Here is a 22,568-nt window from a genome sequence, read left to right as displayed (position 1 = left end):
GCCAAGCTCTTTAGCATGCATTTAAATCCTGCTGAAGACTGAAGATGTTAAATAGTGTGAGACAAAATCACCAGGAGCTTCTCGTCCCATTGAAATGAACACTGGCTGGAACTCCAGCGCACAACTGTTCTTTCATGTAGTTGTTGTTTATTCCATTGAGGGTTTAATCACATGTCACCATCCAGACTGTATACCACCATGTTACTTAAACTCATTCATCTTGATGCAATAATATGTTTCCTTTCATGCTACCAATTTAACATTAATATAAATGCAAAAGAAGACAGTTTCCCCAAAGATGCAGCCATGTCTCTTCTGATTCCTTCAGCCACATTCACATGAATAAAAACAATTGTATCCAGTGCAGAATTGTGCAACAGTGAAGTAATTTTAATTTTTATGTTTGTTTGTGTTTTTTATGGTTTCCTGAAGGAGGCAGTCAAGGTTTGGATTTATTTTTATTTTTATTTATTTTTTTGAAATTTCTCTACCTTTTTGATCTGTCGAGTGGTGAAAGGTGCCTTCTGATCTCACCTCATTCTTTTTTCCTAGCATCTGATTTCCTTCCACTGCAATGATTCTTTCTTCCTATACTGTATATATATATATATATCCCTGTTGGGACTTTTTCATATCCATTCCCATATCCATCTAATGCATTTTTAAGGCACTTTCTGAATCTTTTGGCTGTCTCATTCCTTCAACTTCTGATTATTTTCACATATTTTCCCAGTATGTTTGGCAAATCTGAAATGCATTCTTTTGGCAAGACTGATGAGGTTAACTGATAAGAAAGAGCATCTCAGGTGTCCATAAACTGAATGCTTAAACTTAAACCACCTTATTGCTGTCCTAGCACCTTCTTGGGTCATTTATGGTAACATCAGCTCAGATGAACAGTCTTACAAATGGCCTCTGTGCAATGACTGAAATGAAAGGTTCCAGTTTAAAATGAATTGCAAGGCTGCAAATCAGCACATTATGCAATATAAACCATTTGCTGCTAGAGAAATTGTTGCAGGGTTGTACTTGATTTGCACTGCTGCTGGCCATAATCCTGCCTCTGTCCCATCCCTAACTGTGTGGTGCAGCTGCTGTGTCATATGAGAGAGGAGAGCAGCCAATCTTGCAGCAGCAGTGTCACCATCAAGGCAAGGACATCAGCTGAGCCAGCAGCATTGCAGATTATAGTTTAAGGTCTTTAGCTACAATGGCACACCAACAGAGAGCAATGACATGAGCAAGCATTTTAAATTAAATCCTAACATTTTATTTTTCAAATAAGATTAACATTTAATTTTTTTTTAAATTAAATTACACTGGAACCTTTATTTGTTTTTGTTCTTGAACATTTGAATGGGTAGAAAATGGGATTCATGGCTCACTAGCCTATTGACTTATTTGCAGGATCACCCCAGGGCTGAATATGAAGCTAAAGTGTTAGAAAAATCACTAAGGAAAGAATCCAAAAATAAAGAGGTAAGCTAACAATGTAGATTTTTTTTTATTCATAGTTGAGGTTTCCCCATTTACAATGGCATACAGTAACAAACAACAACTCTCCACCCCCATTACCATTCTTTAACTTCACATATAAAGAAAGACAGATAGAGATGGACACCCAAAAAGATCCCAAAGAGATGGACACCCAAGGACAGGTGAGCAAGAGAGGGTAGCTACACAAACGGGGAGAACATGTGACCTTCTAGATCAGGCATAAGCAAACTCCAGCCCTCCAGATGTTTGGGACTACAATTCCCATCACCCCTGACTATTGGCCATGTTGGCTGGTGCTGGTGAGAGTTGGGGTCCGACAATGTTTAGATGACCATTGCTGCAGTAAAATAATGTGAGCTCTGTAGGGTTAATTCAGATGTGGGTTCATCACAGGCGTAGTGACCATAGGAATTGTTTTAAGATTCCAATAATTCCTTAGAGCGCGTGCATCCTTATTCTGTGCACGTTCTCACACCTAAATCATGGCGCGTGAATAGAATAGCAGTTTGCATCTCTGCAACAACAACAACAGTTTATTCAAAGCCAGAACAACTACAGAAGCCTGTGAAAATAGCATTAATATATGTGTGCAGAATTGAACGCACTATATTGGTGTTTCCCAAAGTTCTGATAGCTGGGTCTTTTCCCCCGGAATGAAAATTGGAGGTATACTTTAAAAGATCTACTTTTAGTATGTAAAAGAATAAGAATTGCCTTTTCTTGACGAGCTCACTCCAGGGGACCCTGCCTTAAATCTATTATTAGAAGAAAATTGACTACATGGAGGAATACAGTGGGCAGCCTCCTCCATAGCTAGGTACTTAAGGGCACATAAAAAGAGACTGTGACCAGAGCGAAGGATGTATTGTACAGGGACACATATAAGAAAGCCGTGATTGGCTGCAGCTGTCTGTTGAATATACACTCCATGCCAAATCCAAGCTTACCTCTGTATAATGTGTGAAATGGCCCAAACACACCTGGGTAGATTGCACTGTATAGCTGCCTAGTGGATCTGCATCTGGTTAATCACCATTTTCTCTCCCTCCCACCCCAGTCCAGTTATTTCCAAGGAAGCCACAAACTTCCCCCTCCCTGACCATTTCTATTTAGTAATTATTTTCTCTTGCTTCGTTTCCCATTGACTTTCTTTATTTTCCAGGTTCAAGTCTACATGAGATGCCATTTTCAATAGATTTACATATGTTGGACGGGTGTTGTGAATGGGTTATCATGTGTCTGGACTGTAATACCAGAATTGGCACCTTAATTTGTGGGGGGTTTCAGTTTCGTTAATGCTTGCAAGGCTCAGTTATTTGAGCCACTGCTCCAGAAAAGGAACACTCATCTTGCTGTATGGCTTTGCCCTGATATCCTGTGAAGATAGACTAGTGAAGCAGCCTCATCAACACTGGAATTGTGCTGCACTGGAAACAACCATTGCCAGACATAAATATTACTTGCTGTAGAACTGGGTGAAATTGAAGTAGGTTAAGTTCAACTTTGGGGATTATTTGCTTAAACATGAAGGCACTTCTGCTGTGACTGAACCAATTACATTTGTGTCTATGCATGTAATATTTTGACAGTAAGGTTTTATCATGGATTGGTATGAGTATGGCCCATCTGTGAGGCCATTATATATCAGTGCCCTGTGTGTACCATTGCAGATATTTGTCACCTCAGGATCAGAACGTAAGCATGTACTTCACATTCTAATTCACCAAGGGTTTAAAACAGTTTAGTTCCATTTATTTCAGCGTGAACCTAGTTTAAAACCAGGGGGGCAGAAACCCAAACTGGTTTATGGAATGATTTGCCTAATTTTGAAGTCCTTAATTTTACATTTTAAGTGTTTCCCCTTTCTAACATCTCCAAGCTCCTTTGTAACCAAACTCCTGTACAACAACTACAGTCCTGGTTTTCTAGAAGAAGAATAGACATTTGACACACTTTCACTGATACAGATCTCTAGGTGCCACATGGTATGCAGTGGTCTGTAACAGTGTCGATCTGGCACTAAAAAATAAATAAAAAAATTCAACTACTACAGAATTTGTGAGAGCCAAAGAACTCCCTCACCAAATGCTCCTGTGTAAAGTTGTTATTATTTATTAAATTTCTATACCACCCTCCATCTGAGGCCCACAAGGTTTACAATATAAAAACACAAAAATACATACCATAGTACCAAACAAAAACAATACCCCCAGCCCACAGTTTAAAAGGCCATAGATTGTTTAATTAGTCAGAGGCCTGAGATGATAAGGCTGTTTTTGCCTGGCACCTGAAGATATGTAACAAAGGTGCCAGGTGAGCTTCCCTGGGGAGAGCATCTCACAAGCAGGCGCCACCACAGAAAAGGCCCCTTTCTTAGGTTGCCACCCTCCAATCCTCTCATGGAGGAGGCACACAGTGAAGGGCCTTGGATGAGGATCACAGGGTCTGAGTTGGTTCATATGGGGAGAATAAAAGTTAGCAGGCATGGAATAAGAGGACAGGTGTTATAAATTTATAACCATATGGTTCAACAGCAGAGAGGAGTAAACTGCTCAAGTTTGCAAACAACACCAAACTGCTTAGGCTAGTGGGCCACAAATTGGCAGCTAAATTTCATTGTAAGTATGTATGCAGTGATGCAGATTGGAACAAGAGCAAAAGTATTTTGTATGTACTAATGGGAGATAGACTGGTATGACTAGCCAAGCAAGAAATTTACAGTTTATGATGAATATCTCAATGAAAACTTTTATTCAGTATGCAACATTGGTGGTGGTGGTGAGGGGGTATTAAATTGTAGTTAACGTGGATGTGGGGGCAGGAACTGCCAATGTTCTAAATGTACATCTATGGTGTGGACATGATTGAAATACTGTATTCCATTCCAGTCACCCTATCTCAAAAATGAACTAAAAAAGTGAAGATCTTACAGGTAGATCCTTCTTGGTTTCTCCACAATCTCCTTTGGGTTCCACCATTCTGAAAAAGTTCATTCTACCTGCAAACTCACTACTCATTCCTGACTCCAGGTCATTGGTTAGTTAAATGGCTCTAGTCATCCCACTACAAAATATTGTGGGATTTTGCTGATAACTTTCATTATGAAGGAGATCAGACTCCTGTCTGACACATATTGTGACACCTTAAAATAATACAGATCCATTTTTATCCTTTGCATTGTTGTTTTTGTTGTTGTTGTTTTACTAGATAACACTGGTCATTTTCCTGTGGTTTTATTTTGTACTTTCTTCCTTATAGTAATTTACTTCATTTCAGAAGACATAGCATTGGCCCATAACAAGTAAAGGCAGCTTCTATTTGTTTTTAAGCTGTAGCGTGTCCATATTTTGCTGAGGGTATTGATTTATTTGCCTATATGAGTCAATGCTTTGTAACAACCATATTGCATGACCCTTTTCTGTTTCCTTCAAATGCCATCAGAAGGGCCCGCAATTGCCAGAAGAGGCAGCCAACAAATGGCGACAAAGAGTTAAGAGAGTCATGGCTGGGGTGAAATTGGTACATTTCATTCAAATTTGTGGAAACTTTCTGAACTATGAATAACTATAGAAAACACAAATTGATTTGTTTTCCAAACTTTGTCTGTTCATTGTCTAATATACACATATATGTATTTCCCCCCCTCCCCCTGCCCCCTTCTTCAGCACTCTTGTTGGGACTGGTTTTCCTCTTTGTTTAGAATGGCACTGCATGGTTAATCCTTACATATTGACTGGTGTGGCACTTCTGCACGTGCCAGATGCTTGGCAGAGTTGCCTGTGGCTGTTTGTTTTTCCTCAGACAGCATGCGTGTGACATGCATGTGACATTAAATGCTTGTTGTTCTTGAAGTGGCCTTCTGTAATGATATATGACATCGCAATATTAACACATCATTCCCTGTTTTCAGGCTTTAAAAATCAAATAATCTCCATGACACAGTGTGTTGAAATACAACGGTGATCACTCAGCAGACCATGAAAATAAACAAGATACGATCAGATATTAATGTTACTATATCTGAACCCAAAGATGTTGCCCAAACCTTTAAAGGCCCTGTAACATCAGGAGACGCAGGTGGCGCTGTGGGTTAAAGCCTCAGCGCCTAGGACTTGCCGATCGAAAGGTCGGCGGTTCGAATCCCTGCGGCGGGGTGCGCTCCCGCTGCTCGGTCCCAGTGCCTGCCAACCTAGCAGTTCGAAAGCACCTCCGGGTGCAAGTAGATAAATAGGGACCGCTTACCAGCGGGAAGGTAAACGGTGTTTCCGTGTGCGGCTCTGGCTCGCCAGAGCAGCGATGTCACGCTGGCCACGTGACCCGGAAGTGTCTCCGGACAGCGCTGGCCCCTGGCCTCTTAAGTGAGATGGGCGCACAACCCCAGAGTCTGTCAAGACTGGCCCGTACGGGCAGGGGTACCTTTACCTTTTTAACATCAGGAGAAGGTGCTGCCACTCTGCTTCCCATTCTGTTTCTCCACCGTTTCTTTTTGTCACCTTTCTTCCTTGCCAAATGTAGGGGGCAACAACTAGACTCCTAGGTGAAAAGGCCCAGGACAGAAACTCTTCTTTATAGCAGCATCTGGCTTGTGGAACGCCTTCCCTAGGAGGGACACAAGGTTGTCCCTATCTTTGCCTAGCTTAAAAAAACTATTTTGTTCCACCTGGCTCTGGATGGGTTTTCAATCCCACATTGTTAATTGGTTTTGTTAATTGGTGTTTTTTTAAAAATCTGTGTTGTTTATAGTTGTTGTATATTGCCTTGGGGGCAGAAAAGGCAATTCATGACTACTTTTAATAAATAAAATAAACAAAAGGATGGAAGAAGGGAGCCAGTGGATGGATAGGATGGGAGATGCAGTGGTTTCATTCTGTCCTTCTGCTATGGGGCTTTTAAAGGAACTACATCATATCTTAGTTGAGACTGAGCAGCTGTAAACTAATGCAGGCAAGACTGGTTTGACAAGTATCAAGGCACCATGGCACTGAGATTCCACATCGCTGACCATGTTATTGACCATATTTTTCTTGGCAAACACATATCCACACACACATCATGTTTCATGTTGGCCCAGTTCATGCTGTCTTGCCCTTGAGATCATCTGCAGTATATCTGTATATTGTTCCATATGCTTGCCTCAGTACCAGTTTCCTAAATTTTACCATATTCAGGAAAGTAGCTCCTGTTCCTCTGACTTGGAACAGAAAAGACAAGCCAAATGAGCACACTCCTCGTTTGCATTCTTTAATCAACTTATTTAGTATCACTTTCATCTTTTCCCACAAACAATGGATTTTCAAGAGTGATGCTTGTTCTGAAGGGGGGGGGGGATTTTCATAGTGGCCAATATAAAATAGACTAAAATAGAGATAGAGATAAATGTGCTTTGACAATCCCTAAAAATCTGTGTTTTTGTAAAAAATAAAATAAAATTGCTTGGCCTCATAACACTGATAAACAAACTAGCTCAATTTGAAATAAATATTGTGATATACTGACCCCTTTATATAGTTGTAGTTAACTGAATTGACTCCACACTGTTCTGATGTTTGCCTCCTAAAATGTTTACTTCCATTCCTGTGTCTTTGCACTACTATCAAGTTATGCATTTGATTGCTTTCCTACACATCAAAGTTTGGATGACCGGCACAAATTAAAAAGAAAATGCTTTCGCCGCTACAGTATATGTGGCTATATTACATTGCAGGGTCATTTTGTTTTCTTTCATGCCATAGACTGAAAAAGAAAAACTGACGTGGAAAGATCGTTTTCCAGCATACTTCACAAATTTTGTGAGCATCATTTTCATGGTAAGTATCACCTAGTAAATGTTTACGGTTAAATGTAATGTAAGATTTTTCAAAGGGTGAGCAAAGCTTCTGTAACATTGGAGGACCAAGCTTCTCGCTGACTTCTCTCAAGTCGATTTTTTGGGGTCCACTTTCATTAATCAGTTTTTTTTTTTTTCAGTTCATATACTGTGATTTTATAGTTGATAGTCATGACTACTGTATCATCCCCATTATGAGAGCATAAGAAGAGTTCTGCAGGAAAGACCTCTGTGGTCTAGCATTCTGTCCTTGCAATGGCCAGCCATATGCTACCTGAACTCCTGCGCTATTTTTTACAAATAAACATTTGAAGAGGATTGAAACAAATTCCACACACGCACACATAGACTAAAGCCTTTCAGCTAATTATTGGTCACATTCAGTAGAGTTGTATATGCTTGCTGTTCTTTCTATTCCACAGTTTATCATGTAGTGTAACTGTGGACATGCTTCTCAGCCATGATTTAGTTATTTCCTTGGCAGTTCAGAATTCCTCTGTAGCTTACATGGCCCTTAGGTTCACTGTTGATTGAATTACACCACCTTCTGAGAAAAGTGATACAGTAGCATTCAGAAATGGCCTCGATAATCTCAGTTAGGAGCAGCAATTTTCTTTAAAACCACGGACTGGTTCACACTACCTGCACCACTGACAAAGCATGGCCCACAACTAGGGTTGCAGCAAGGCAGTGCTTCTATATACGCATACCTATGTGAGCTGGTTCCTTTACACGAGAGCTGAATATTGCTACTGCAATTTTTGCAGTGGTGGCAACCTGAAAAAATGCTACTGCACACAAAGGACAAATATGATGTATGAATTGGGCCCTAGAATAGAACTATTCCTCTAGTACGTTTCACTGTTAAACATTTCCTTTCAATCCAGATCTGGGCACCCTTTTAACAATTACTGACATCTAGACATTTTTACTGACATCTGCATATTCTTAAGACATACTACTTTTGTCTTTCCAGATTGGACTGACATTTGCTATTGTTTTTGGAGTCATAATATACCGAATCTCCACTGCAGCAGCTTTAGCCATCAGCTCCACTCCTGGTGGCCGGTCTAATGTTAGAGTAACTGTCACAGCAACTGCAGTGATTATTAATCTGGTGGTGATAATAATCTTGGATGAAGTATACGGCTGCATAGCCAGATGGCTGACCCAGATTGGTAGGTATAAATCTTAAAAGTTATTTTGACTTAAAGCTACAGTTTCTTTAAATGGCCTGTCTTAAAAGAGCACAATTATTTCACTTTGGCCACACAGCCAAGAACAAAGCATGTCTAGCCAATGATATATATAAAATAATCACTTGGTATTATTACATGAACTTCTTTCAGCAACTAACATTGGTTTGATTATAAAATGGGGGAAATGGACTTAGATTAATCAAGAGCCTCTTCACTTGCTATGGAGAACCAAACCATTTTCAGAAGCTGAGTAACGTAATTCATCTTCATTTACAGTCATTGCTTTCTTCATAGGGACAATAAATCAAGAACTGGAAAAATGAGGTGTCCAGCTATTGCTGAGCATGAACTTCTTAGGGTTTCATCAAACACAGAATTTTCCCTGAGTTACATTTCTTGTGATCAGACCAGGCTGATGTTTCCAATGAATGTAGTCCATACCTAGGCATGACAATGCATGCAGCTCCAGACATGGAGAGGGCTGCTGGAAGCTGGAAGTTTTCTAGTTCCACCATCACCATACAGAAAGGACCATTGGGTTGTACCCTTTCTTGTTTAAAAAGCAACAACAGCTAAACAGATCAAGAGAAGTCTTCCAAAATCTTAAATCTTAACAGGCTCTAAAATTTAGGTATTTGAATGCTTTTTTCAAGCACTCTTCCATTAATCTTCTTTACACAGAGGTTCCAAAAACAGACAAGAGTTTTGAAGAACGTCTTATCTTCAAGGCCTTCCTTTTGAAATTTGTCAATGCCTACACGCCTATTTTCTATGTGGCTTTCTTCAAGGGCCGGTGAGTTATACAAGCAGTGAATTCAATACTCTTTTCAAGGACCAGTAAGTTGCATAAGGTGAATTAAATGTTTAACTTTAAGTGTTGCAACTACTACTTCAAGCTGACTCTGAGACCTTATACAAGAACCAGTAAGTAGCAGGAGAAATTAATTAAATATTTAATAGTTACCTAGGCTGACTCTGAACATTTGTTGAGATAAAGTCAGGGCCCAGGCATGGGAGTGGAAAGGTTACTGGGGCCCAGAGATCCAAGGAAGCCTGCTAGTAATACGCACAAAAATGCATATATTAGCATAATATGTGTGTAGAATTGCATATAGTACTGAAAATAACAGAAAAATGCATTGTTTTCAAGCAGATTTTACAGTCAAACCTCATTTTGTGGACGGGATCTGTTCCAGAGGCACATCTGCAAGTCAAAAATGATGCACGCTGAAGCGCAATGATTTAGCGCTTCTGTGCATGCGCGATTTAGCACTTATCTGCGAGCGGCAAACCCGGAAGTAACCCATTCCAGTACTTCCGGATTTGCTGCAGATGTTCGCCGAAGCGGACGCAAGCAGAGGCGCACGCAGAACAGGTTTGACTGTATTTGTAAAATGTGTATATTATCAGAAAATTGCAACAAAATGCTGATTAATTTCCATGACTCTACAAAAATTCACAAATTGATGCAGAAATGCGAAGAACCAAACTCAAGTTTACAAAAATGAAAAACTGTGAGAAACAAAAATTGATAAATTCACCCATTTATATCAGGATCTCTACTCAATGAGGACTAGGAGCCCATGCACTGCAGATTATATAACTGGTTTCAACTAATAAGTCCCACTGGTAGAAGCCCATTTAAGAATATCCACTTGTGCAATGGTGCTTACCCACCACCACCACACAGAGACACTGTCTTCTGTTCCTGCATGCTCCCCACACACCCAAAAGTGGCTCTGGGATGGGGCAGGATAACTCCTCAGAACAGCACATGGAGGATAGAGAAGGATGATGATTATTATTGAATAACAATCTATAAACAAACAGACAAACAATGCTGAAATTCTTGCCCCAAGGGAACGATTGACGTACCATCACACTGAATTCCTCCCAAAGATTCTATCTGGATGTATGGGAGATGTTGCAGGAGGAGTGTGACAGCTTGTTCCTCTAAAATAGGCAGAACAAAAGACCAATAATTGTTTCTGAATTTTCCTAGATTCGTTGGACGCCCAGGAGATTATGTCTACATTTTTCATTCTTTTCGCATGGAAGAGGTAACGGCAGTTCATTTTGTGCGTGCTTATTTCTGATCTAGAAAACAACCATGGTGTGGATACAAATTTAACCATCTGCACACAGAAGGTCAACATCATTCCACAGAAGGCTTTTGATCCAGCTGAGGGATCCCACTGACACAAGTGGGGAGAAAGCAGTTTTCACTGATTTTACCCCCACCCCCTGCAGCTACTTCTACTTCTACTTCCACTGTTCTAGAGGGTCCTCCAGCTTTCAGGAACAGAGATTAAGAGGCACAAGGAGAATGAACCAAAGTCTTGATATAAGCCTGTGTTACGTTACCTAGATCCCCCTAATCTATGTATCTCTATTTCTCCTTTAGTGTGCTCCTGGTGGTTGCCTAATGGAATTGTGTATACAACTTAGCATTATTATGTTGGGGAAACAGCTGATTCAGAACAATCTTTTCGAAATTGGCATTCCGTAAGTAGCCAAGGACTGAGACCATCTGCTGTAAAATGCTTGCATATCAACTTGAAAGTAGAAATGCTGTGTTGTTGTTTTTTGTTTGTCCAAAAGGCAAGAAGAGAGCTATGCTACATACTATAAAATAACATGCATTTGCTTTATTATACCATTTTCAATATTTATTATTTTGCTTTTCAATCATATGGTTCCTAGAGTGGTATACAACAGAACTTGGACAATAAAAAAGAATTCTGAATCTACAGTGGTACCTCGGGTTACATACGCTTCAGGTTACATACGCTTCAGGTTACAGACTCCGCTAACCTAGAAATAGTGCTTCAGGTTAAGAACTTTGCTTCAGGATGAGAACAGAAATTGTGCTCCGGCGGCGCGGCGACAACAGGAGGCCCCATTAGCTAAAGTGGTGCTTCAGGTTAAGAACAGTTTCAGGTTCAGTACGGACCTCCGGAACGAATTAAGTACTTAACCCAAGGTACCACTGTACAGTGAAAACAAATTAAATTAAATTTGTTTGTTAACAGGTAATAGCAGAAGCTGAAAATAATCCTAAGTACTGAAAGAAATGATGGCCTAGTTCTTACAAAATAGCCTATTAATAATACCAAGCTTTGCCATCCTTAGGGACTAGTGTGAGAAAGTGTATTGACCTCATCCCATTTAATTTTTCAGATGCCTTGCAAATATTTAGACTGAATCCAAGGAGTAGCCCTACTTACAGTAAGGCTTCTGAGGCCTACCCTTCCAGTGTGCCTCTCAGACAAGGCATCTCTGAAGGTCAAATAAACTTCAGGAAGACCCCTTGTTGTAACTGTAGACTGGGAAATGAAGCACAGAAGCCTCAGAAGGCACTCATGGAAAGTCTTGTGCACATCCGAGGGACCCTTTCGTTCCCCTCCACAGTCCCCATATAACTAATTTCATAATCAGCAAATTGTTTGTTTGGTTTTTTTTGGCCTTTTGCTCTTACAAAACTACTGAGACTTTTAAAAGAGTTGTTTTTAATGTTTCGTCTTAGAAAAATGAAAAAATTCATAAGATACTTGAAATCGAAACGACGGCGTCCTGGAGACCACGAGGAATATTTGAAGAAAAAACAACGCTATGAAGTAGACTATAATCTGGAGCCTTTTGCTGGTCTTACTCCAGAATACATGGAAATGAGTGAGTGAGATTTCAAGTGTTTAAACTAGGGTTTCAGTTTTTTAATAGCTTACAGTGCTATCCTATACAAAGAGTAAGTGAGCATAGAATCACACCCTTAATCAGTGATAGATGAGTAATGGTCATGGTCAGTTTTAGTAGGGGAATGTGTTTTTTAAATAAATAGACTCAGTCTCAAGGGCAGGATTGTTTATTTCTAAACTATTTTGGATATGATTTGTTAGCATAAGATGGAATATGTAAGAAAAATGTTGGAGAGCCTCTTTCTAAGAGTTGAGCAATCATTCCTTCTTCTGCTTGGAATTGTAAATTCTCACATGTTCTTGATATCTCAAAGTGACACCCATAGTGAAGTTCTGATACTATGCAGAATTGTGTACATCTGAACTGCAGTCTAAACACCCTTTGCCCTGGGCTGGTGGAGTCATGATTTGGATTGAGCAACGGGTTCCTGCCACTCAATCCAGTCAGCTTCTGCCCAACAGCATTGCAGGGAGAGGAGAGGTTGAGGCAATTGCCTTTCAGAACTATATCCTGTGCTTTAAATTTGTGATTATAGCAGATCATGGTGAAACCATGTGAAACATGGATGCTGCATGTTCAGAACAAAGAGCCATTTAGTCCAACACTTTGTCTTCAAGATTACAAACAGATGCTTTTTGGAAGGCTTCTAAGCAAAATATGGTGAATCCATATTATCCACTCACTGAACTCCTTATATTTGTACCTCATTCTGTCTCCAAATGTTATCCCAAAGTGGCTGACAACATCAAACAGAAACAAATACAATTAACACCAAAAGGCAAAAATGTGAACAATTACCTGACAATAAAAATGCCTTCAATAAACTTTCAAGAGATCACCAATTCAATTAACTGTATATAATTCATAAATATGTCAACAAACATGTTATTTGGATGGTGTTGGTACAGCATTTGACCATGACCAAAGGGACTGATAGAGGCCACTGCAAATAGACACCATGTGAGATTTTAAAAAAGTAAATCCCTGGTTTGAAAGATCATTCTCAGACCATAATAAAGCAGACCTACCGTATTTTTCGCCCTATTGGATGCACCGGCCCATAGCACACACCTGGTTTTCAGGGGGGGGAATCAAGGGGGGGAAATATGATTTCCGCCCCGCAGCTCTGAGAGCAGCGGACAGGCTGCATGCAGCCTGTGCGCTACTCCAAGACCTTCTTCCTGCTTTTGCGGGAGGTGGCGGAATTCCCCCACCTCCCGCAAAAGCCCACAGGAGCCGTGCGCAACTCCTACGGGCTTTTCGACCAGGAGGGAAAAGGGACTGAAACAGCCAGTCAGTCCCTTCTCCCTCCTCGGGGAAAAGCCCCCAAGAGCGGCGCGCTCTTCAAGGGGTGCGCGGCTCCTGCGGGCTTTTCTACGAGGTGGGGGAATTCCCCCACCTCCTAGAAAAGCCAGCAGAAGCCGCGGAGCCCCTTTAAAGAGCGCGCGGCTTTTGCCTGCTTTTGTGGGAGGTGGGGGAATTCCCCCATCTCCCGCAAAAGCCCACAGGAGGGTTGGAGAGTAGCCGGAAGGCGTCGCATGCCTTCCCGCTGCCCCCCATCCTCTGGGGCTGGTGATGGGGGAAGCGCTGCTCCCCCCCCCGCCAGTCTCCAACCCGGGTCGGAGAGTGGCGGGAAGGCATCGCGCACCTTCCCGCTGCCCCCCATCCTCTGGGGCTGGCCATGGAGGAGGCGCTGCTTTCCCCCCCGCCAGCCTCAAAGAGCAGACTCTCCTGGCTTCAGCGGAAGCAACGCAAAGCCTCCAGAGCGCAGGCTTCGGAGGCTTCGCGTTGCTATCGCTGAAGCCAAGGAGCCTGCATTCGCCCCATAAGACGCACACACATTTCCCCTTCATTTTTGGAGGGAGAAAAGTGCGTCTTATAGGGCGAAAAATACGGTATTTCCATTCCAAGCTACACTAATTAGCCCAGAGCATTTGTAGTTTTAATGTACCAGTTGTTGGTTTTCTAAAAACTGCCAGTCGTTTTAACTTTGAAGTCCATTTTTATACAATATGTGATCCTGTTTTTTCGCTGAAATAAAAGGTATTATATCCTCCTACAAAGAAAGTTGCTATCTCATGAAGTTCTAGAAAACATAAACCAGCAGGCAACCTACTGTAGGTTAACATTACAGGGTCAGCACCTACCTACATTCATATGCATATGATCTGAGAGTATTGTGGTTTCAGTAGTTGTTTGTGGGGAGCTGTTTCCAAAAATACATTCCATCTAGAACAGCATAATATGCAAACTACAGTGTGTTTTCTTTTTAATTTTCAGTCATCCAGTTTGGGTTTGTAACCCTGTTTGTTGCATCTTTCCCACTGGCTCCCTTGTTTGCGCTCCTGAACAACATCATTGAAATACGTCTGGATGCAAAGAAGTTTGTTACTGAGCTTAGAAGGCCAGTTGCAGTAAGAGCAAAAGATATAGGTAAGCAGTTCACTAACAGCACAGTAACTAGTTAATATTATTCCTTATTTATGTCACTTTGCCATCTGTGATGGAGGAGGCAGGACTCTTATTTTAGTTTTGTGTCTTAAATTTCGATCCTCCTTTATTCTACCAGGGAAATTCAGGTCTATTAACTGCATAAGGTGATGAGATGATGACACTGGTGGTGAAGATGATACTTTAGTCAATGTTTCAATCCCAGAGCAGGGATCAAATAAATAAAATAATGGAAATATATCTATATGTGGAAAATTATATACGCACACGCGCACAAACACACAAATGGACAAAGTGTAAACAAATGGACAACTCCATCACTAAACTAAATAGCAATAAGAACAACAATTAGGGGATTGAAGCAGGATATCACATATGAAGCAGAGTGTATGAGACAGTACACGTGGAAGAAGATAGTATTTAGAGTACTTGAGCCCCTAGCTGTTTAGGCTATGGAGATAAAAACCAGCACCTTGAACTTGTACAGTGATGTTATTTATAGTTATCCATTCTTATAGGTAGCCATCTTAAAGTCTTTTAACCTTCTGCTTGTCTTTTCCCTCCAGGAATATGGTATAATATCCTCAGAGGTGTAGGAAAACTTGCTGTGATCATAAATGTAAGTAATTCTTTGCAAATAGTGATTGATCACGCCGTTTCTTAATTTCTTTTCAGTTACTTGGAAATGTTAACATTATAGACATCTAGTGTGGTGTGGAATCTGCAGTGAATCCTCGGTTCAAATTCCCACTCAGCAATTAAGCTCACTGGACAGCCATGGGCAAATCACTGTCAAAGTTTTGTTGTGAGTCTAATACCTTGCTCTGATTTATTTAATTAACTCACCCTACCCTATTTCAGCTTTCATGGAACAAAAATAAAGAAACTTTTATTCTCAATTTCACAAGCTTTCTTTTGAAGCTCAAATAATATAAGTCGCTTTTATAACTTTCGAAACTTTTATTAGCAAAGGACTATTTGTCAGTAAAGTGTGGTAACGATTTTCCTGACACTGCTGTTGTTTAGTCTTCCCACTCAGGCAGATAGTTTTTCATGTGAAGCAAGTTCTATAGAGCAGGTGGGAAGCTGACAGAGAAAGTGTGAGCTGCTCTTCAGCACATGTCAGCCCAATTTTTATACTTCTTGACTGTTGGGTGCTATCTGGAGGCTTCCAAGTCAGTGGAAGTCAGTGTCTTCTCCATTTAAAAATAATAATAATAATAAATCTTGTTTTCCTCTCTGAGGACACTTTTCCTGCTTTTTCATAATTCTTATAGCAACCTCTTCAACAATGACAAATGTCATGTTTTTGTTCCTCTGACTCACCCTACCCTATTTTAGCTTTCATGGAAGAAAGCAGACATGTATTGTTCTGCATATTGTCTCATACTCCCCTTTCCCAGGCACAGGGCAGGGTTTCAGTTTCCTTTGCAAAAGACAGTGAGCTCGTCTTGTTGCAGTATTCTATTTGCACTTTTTACAAATGTACAGTTGTACATTGCAAATGTGCATAGGCCTTACAGAAGCATATAAGCAACCACATAGGTAGGCGGTGTGACCCAAAAGACTGCCTGCTACCTGAGACTGCCTCCCCTCACAAACTTCTTAGACCCTGTACCAAATCTGACAAAACTTCTTTCCATTCCTATCCTACCAGGTGACTGCAGCTCTCATTCCAGATACCTGCAACAACCAGTTGTCCGACAGTGACTCTTTCCATCTCATGTCTAACACCTGCTTCTTAAAGGCAATAGCTCAGGGGTCAGCAAACTAAGGCCCGCTGGCCGGATCAGGCGTAATTGCCTTCAGGATCTGGCCTGTGGACTGTCCGTGGATCGGCATGAGGATTCTTTTCGTTCGGCCTGCACCAATTTTTTTCTGCGCCATTCCATCCCCCCCCCCATACACACCCTCACACAGTGCCTCCTCCCTCCCTCCTCCTGGCTTCTCCCCACCCTGCCTAGAGGAGGAAGGGGGCTGGCTGAGTGCCATTTTAAGCAGCCCCTCTCCGGAGGCAGTCCTTTCACACCGCTCATCTTCCCTCCACCGCTGCCGCCGCCCTGGTGCTCCTATGGGCCTGAGAGTGGAGCAGACGAGCTTGCTCTGCCTACCCATGAGAAGAAGCGGCGGTGGTGGCGGTGGCAGCCTCAGGGAAGGTAAGGGCTGGGGGTGGGGAGGTCTACTACTTGCCCCCCTTGCCTCTTCTTCCAGCTCCCCCCCTCCCAGTGCTGCTTCTCCGGCCCGCCACAAGGTCTGAGGGACAGTGGACCTGCCTGCGGCTAAAAAAATTTGCCGATTCCTGCAATAGCTGTTAAAAGGGGCAGGGGGGAGAGTTGTTGAAACCATAACTGACCTAGGTTGTATGTTCTGTATTATGTGTCTTACTTCTTTTAAAACATCTCAACAAAACTAGTTACCATCATTAGACTTTTCATGTTTAGAAAAAGCCATGTGGCCCAGTGGGCCAGTCCGTTTTATCTTGATGTATCTAATAGCCCTGTTAAAATGGATGTTTTTGTGTAATCGTTTATTTATAGAGTTGGTTTGTCTTCAGTTCTTTGCCACGCTTTAAAGGGCATCCCAAGAGTCTCTCGAAGCTCACATAATTCAGCTGGCATTTGTTGTAGTTGGAGTAGAGGAAAACACTGCAGTGTAAAAAAAAACTTGAACTCACCAAATAATTATTTCATAACATACTAGCGGGATGTCCACCAAATAGTTAGGAATATATTTGGGAAGGCAGTCATAAAGATGAGCTGAAGCTAAAGCAAGTGCCATGCTAAACTTCTATTTCCAGCTGGCTTTGCCCACCCTTTTCTCTCTGGGTGCCTACTTCCTCTGTCTTTCTGGTCCTTCAAGGAGTCACGGCCATATTTGCATCTTTATGTGAGGCCCTTACCTCCTTCCCTTTTCCCCTTCAGATGTGGCCCATCCCTGTACCCATGTGTGTAAGATGCTCATCCAGTGATGGAAAAATATGTGAAACTGTGGAATAGAAATAGGCAAGAAAGTCTCCCCGCTTCTGCCACTCTTGCACTGTCTCCCAGTTGTGCTCAGTCAGAAGCTGTGTCGGTTGATGCTCACCTCTGTGTGTCCACGTTCATTCTTGACTTTTTGCTTCCAAGCTTGTTAAGCACGACATTCTTTGTCCTTTTCCTTAATGCGATATGTGTCAGTTATTAAGCTTCCAAATGGGTCTGAGTATGGAATCGGTACATTGGATTCGGAAGCCACTGGTGGAGAAAGCTAGGAGAAAACAGCAATATTCCCTTGCAACAAAAATGGGAAACCTGTGGCCCTCTAGGTGTTGCTTGGCTACAGCTCTTGTTGTCCCCGTCCATTGGCTATGCTGGCTGTGGCTTTAGTCCTCCAGATGTCCAAGAACATCTGGAGGACCACAAGTTCCCCACTCCTGCTTTATAAGAATCCTTTGGCAAAGGATTGTTTGGGCCCCGAGCAAATGACTATATGTTCCCCAAATGCTCCCCCCCCCCCAATTTTCTGGTGGTCCCATTTGTGCTCACACCAGCAAATCTAATTATATAAGATTTATTAATATTATAAAGGACCAAAAATGTTGGTACATTTTTCAACGTTTGAGTCTTTTTAAACAACTACTGTGTGTCATCCCCTTTATGGTATGGACATTCATTATTGTTTGACAACATTATAATTGTTTGACAAGATTATAATAAATTTAGGTGCCCTTGATTTGTAGCATCTGCCTAGGCTGACCCAAACTGCTATTACTTTCAGACCACATCAATGCAAAGTGGTTCAAATGGCTTGCTGCACACAACAACAAAAGCAAGAGGGGATTCTTAAACATACATGCCCCTTAATGCCTTAGTAAATAAATAAATAAATGTGGATATAGAACCAGAGAGAGCAGAACACTGCAAATGTTGCACTTACACTGAAAGCAGAACCATATTGAAATTAGAAAACAATGAAGGACCTGTTTTTTATTGTCCACATGATGTTATGTCCTCAGCCAACCTCAATTGCTCATTCTCAATTTGCTGCAGTTCTAGAGTTCGAATATCAAAACTTCTATGGAGTGAAGAAAATCATTAATCTGCGGATTATGGCCAGAAACCAGCCTGATTTATAGCAATCCATCTGCTCATAAGCCCAACTGGGGGAGGAGACAGTTGAGTTTGGTTATGAAATCAGTCAAGCATTGCCTGAATATTGCGCTCATTGTTTACTCTTATGGCTTAGGCATTTGTGATCTCATTCACATCTGACTTCATTCCACGCCTCGTGTACCTGTATATGTACAGTGAAAGTGGCACCATGCATGGCTTCGTGAACCATACGCTATCCTATTTTAATGTCAGCGATTTTCAAGATGGAACAGCTCCAAATGACGCTATGGAGCTTGGCTACCCAGTCCAAATATGCAGGTACATACTGTTATTTCCTTAAAAGAGATTTTTCCCTGGGATGTTGACCCATTCATGCATCTCAGAAGGACTCATATTTAAGTTTCCATGTACTTAGGTTGTATGTATTTGAACATGGATTTGTGGCTACCACCTTCCATTTGCATATGAATCTTCCTTCTGTGTATATCCACTATCTCGTCTCAGTTGTCATGGTCTGAGCCATACCATTTCCTTTCCTTGACACCTTTCTCGAAGCTTGAAAACTGTCGACTTCAGAGCTTCTCCAGCTCTCCCCAAAGCTATGGCCCATAAGAGTGCACCTGAGGCCTCGAAGTGATCTCATTTCCTCCCGTTGCACTGCCACCCAAGGAAGAATAACAAAGCCATCTAAAACAACCCCCTTCACTGTGAAGCATTTCTAGTTAGTAGTGTCCACACTAACAACCCCAGCCTGTTAGGGGACACATGCCAAAACTGGTCATTATCCACAGGACTCCTCCATTTGTCTAGCACCCACCAAACCCAGAGGAGGACCCGCTTTCCCACAGCCTTTGCATGAAAAGCTATGGCTGCTGCTTACTCCCCTTTGTCTTTATGACTGTTTTATTGCTCAACCTTTCAAATACACAGTACAGCTCAGCTACTCGAGGCTCTACTTACTACCACAGCATCTAGTCCTGTAATCAAAGAACGCCCAGAAAGCTTGATAGCTTGCCGTCAACCTCAGAACATATATCCATAATCCTATTATTGTTGGATATGCTTTTTGCCTCGGGTCCAAAGACTGGAGTCTGAAGATCTAAACCAGAAACTAGGCTGTTCTGTCTCGTTAGTTATCCCAGCATTGTTGAAAATATAATGGTCAACTCCACCTGTGCTAGAACAAACTCATTACCACATAAGCTTCGCCCATTCCCTGTGCCAATCTGAACTTCTAAGCCACAGCGCTCCTTTTCATTAGGTCCCAAACCCAAATGTAATCTCCTGCCGTAAGCATCCCGCATAATCTCTCCAGGATTACGTGCAAGCCACTCAGGTCTACCAAAGCTAGCACCCCTTCCTTCCCTTCACCAAAATATATCTTCCACCCCACACACCCTGCTATCTCTGGTGTCACTCATCTCCTAGGACAGGGGTGGGGGGCCTATGGTCCTTGAGATGCTGCTGGACTCCCAGCATCCCAGACCATTGGCAGTGCTAGCTAAGGATGGTGGGAGTTGGAGTCCAGAAAATTTAGAGTGCAAAAATCTGCACTCCTGTGCCTCAAGGCTTCATTGTACCTCCGTGCTCATGACATAGGAGGGCTGAGAACACCTTTCAATATACTGCACAACTCCCAGTCAATATACTGTATTAAAATTCCTAGTAAGCTTCTCCCTGGCCTCCAACCCAATCATTTTAAAAAGTCGTGTTAACCCTTCTGCCCCAGAGCAAATATTTTCCTGGATAAGATTTCCATTTGGAGCCAGCTCTTCCTATTTTAAAATGGGAGATGGTTTATTTGTTTTATTACATATTTTGCTTCAGTCCATCCAATGAGGCAGCACTCTATGCCCTCCCCAACTGGTGGCTGGAGAAGGCAGGAATGGGTCCAAAAGAGTCTGTGCCTACTTTCTTATTGCAAGTCTCATAGGACTTTGGGTGATAAGGGCTCCATCTCATTTCTTCACCTCCCCGCCAACCTGCATCCTTTCCCCCTACCCTAATTTTTCACTTACAGTAGATGGAATATGCAGGGGAGGGGCTAATGGCAAAGTTAGGTCTATTACCATCATGATAACATCACTTAATAGGCATCAGCTTACTTTGAGTTTTAGAAAGAGCTCAAAATTCTCTTTTTGAAGGATCTGATTGTGATTGGTTTTCTCACAAATCAACCCAGACTATTACATAGATAACTGGTGATAATAACATGTATTTTGAGGCTTGCATGGAATAAGCCCTTTCTGTTCAAGAAATGTCAATGCGCTCTCTCTCTCTCTCTCGCTCTCTCTCTCTCTCACTCACTCACACTCACACACACACACACATACGTATGCAAAACATACATGCACACATTTTTTTTCAGCATCTCTAAGAAGGCTACAACTGAAATATTAAGCAACACCAACAGGTGGATATGATAAGGGTACAACAAAGCAACAAAACTTTGGCAAAGTTTCATGCTTTTTGCAAGAGCCATACTGTGTATATTCAGTCAAGATCCCCATCTTAAACATACTGACTCTCAGTTCTGCTTTTCAGATACAAAGATTACCGAGATCCCCCGTGGTCTGAAACTAAATATGATATTGCAAAGGATTTCTGGGCTGTGCTTGCAGCAAGACTAGCGTTTGTAATAGTGTTTCAGGTAAAGTATATCCCAAAATTATTTAAGGTGGCTCTGTATTAACAGACAGAGCTTGGAAAAGAGAATACTTTGTTAATATAATATAACCCAATCCACGTATCTTAAACATAAGGGTCTGACATGCCATTTTCACATCCAGTTCTAATTAAATCCTAACATTTATTAAAGCCAAGCATTTAGCACCCACATATTGATAACAATATTATCTGGAGCCATTTTACTCTGGCTCCAGGTCTGGTTTTGTCACCAAAATAGCCTTAGTCATGTTTATCAGGAGAGAAATGGGGAGAATGAAACCCTGTTAGTACTCCAAGAGTACTCATTGATACGAGGCATCACTGTATAGCTAGATGACCTCTAGGGCAGCTTATGCCCCATTTTGACTGTTGTGCCAGCAACAACTGCTCTTGAACCAAGATAGCCTGGTGCCAGTAACCCATGCTCTGGCGACCTGTTTGTACTAGGTCAAGTGCTCCAAATGGGACTTCCCTGGAAGATGGTAAAGAAGTCTGTGACTGCCAGACTGGGTCATGTGTCACCTGTCCTAGCATTGCCTTGGCTTCCTGTAAAGCCGCCAGTTCTAATTCAACATGTTGGTAATCACAAAGCCCTTAATAGCTCAGAGTCTAAGTATGTAAAAGACCACTTCCTGCAATAGCAACCAGATAAGGCCTTAAGATCAATGGTTGAGGCCTTGCTTGTAGTGCCACCAATGGAGATAGATTTGGGGGTGGGCGGTAGCCCACAGCATGACCTTGCTCTTTGGCAGCACCCCTACTAGCAAATCCCCCAGCCCCCCGATGAAAGATGATTGTCACATACATTGCCATCATTTTAAAACATTTTTGTTGGCCAGGCATTTTGTACTTGAAGGGGTGGTACATTTAGCAGCTAGAATTACGTATTGTTTGAAATGTGCTTTGATAGTTTTGACTTTAGTAGTGTTTGAATTACGTTGTTTTATTTATGGGTATTGGGTGGCTGCCCTGGGCTCCTTTTGGTGGGATGGGGGAGGACGGGATAAAAACAGAGTAAATAAATAAATTCTCTGAACCAATATTTGTTGAATTTAACTCTCTATGAGTTGAGGGCCTAAGTATTACCACTTCCCATCAGGAAATTAATTTCTGAGAAAGAAAAGGTACATGTGTTGTAAC

At 41.7% G+C, this 22,568-nt stretch overlaps 1 protein-coding gene across 5 annotated transcripts in view; it reads left to right on the top strand.

Moving 5' to 3' along the window:
• ANO1 (anoctamin 1) overlaps window positions 1–22,568 on the top strand; it is a 153,663-nt gene that overhangs the window by 124,361 nt on the left and 6,734 nt on the right. For 3 of the 5 annotated variants that reach the window (XM_079963448.1, XM_079963449.1, XM_079963447.1), the window contains 12 exons: window positions 1,408–1,479; window positions 4,939–5,016; window positions 7,230–7,304; window positions 8,301–8,502; window positions 9,205–9,316; window positions 10,526–10,583; window positions 10,928–11,028; window positions 12,050–12,195; window positions 14,500–14,652; window positions 15,237–15,289; window positions 18,895–19,079; window positions 21,306–21,411. In XM_079963448.1, coding sequence (XP_079819574.1) covers window positions 1,408–1,479; window positions 4,939–5,016; window positions 7,230–7,304; window positions 8,301–8,502; window positions 9,205–9,316; window positions 10,526–10,583; window positions 10,928–11,028; window positions 12,050–12,195; window positions 14,500–14,652; window positions 15,237–15,289; window positions 18,895–19,079; window positions 21,306–21,411 — 1,341 coding nt within the window. The remainder of the gene's footprint in view (window positions 1–1,407; window positions 1,480–4,938; window positions 5,017–7,229; window positions 7,305–8,300; window positions 8,503–9,204; window positions 9,317–10,525; window positions 10,584–10,927; window positions 11,029–12,049; window positions 12,196–14,499; window positions 14,653–15,236; window positions 15,290–18,894; window positions 19,080–21,305; window positions 21,412–22,568) is intronic. The other 2 variants (XM_079963451.1, XM_079963450.1) reach the window with 1 other exon arrangement.

The sequence above is a fragment of the Podarcis cretensis genome (assembly GCF_951804945.1).
Source record: "Podarcis cretensis genome assembly, chromosome: 1".
Taxonomy (NCBI): Eukaryota; Metazoa; Chordata; class Lepidosauria; order Squamata; family Lacertidae; genus Podarcis; species Podarcis cretensis.
This window is presented reverse-complemented; position numbering and strand designations above follow the sequence as displayed.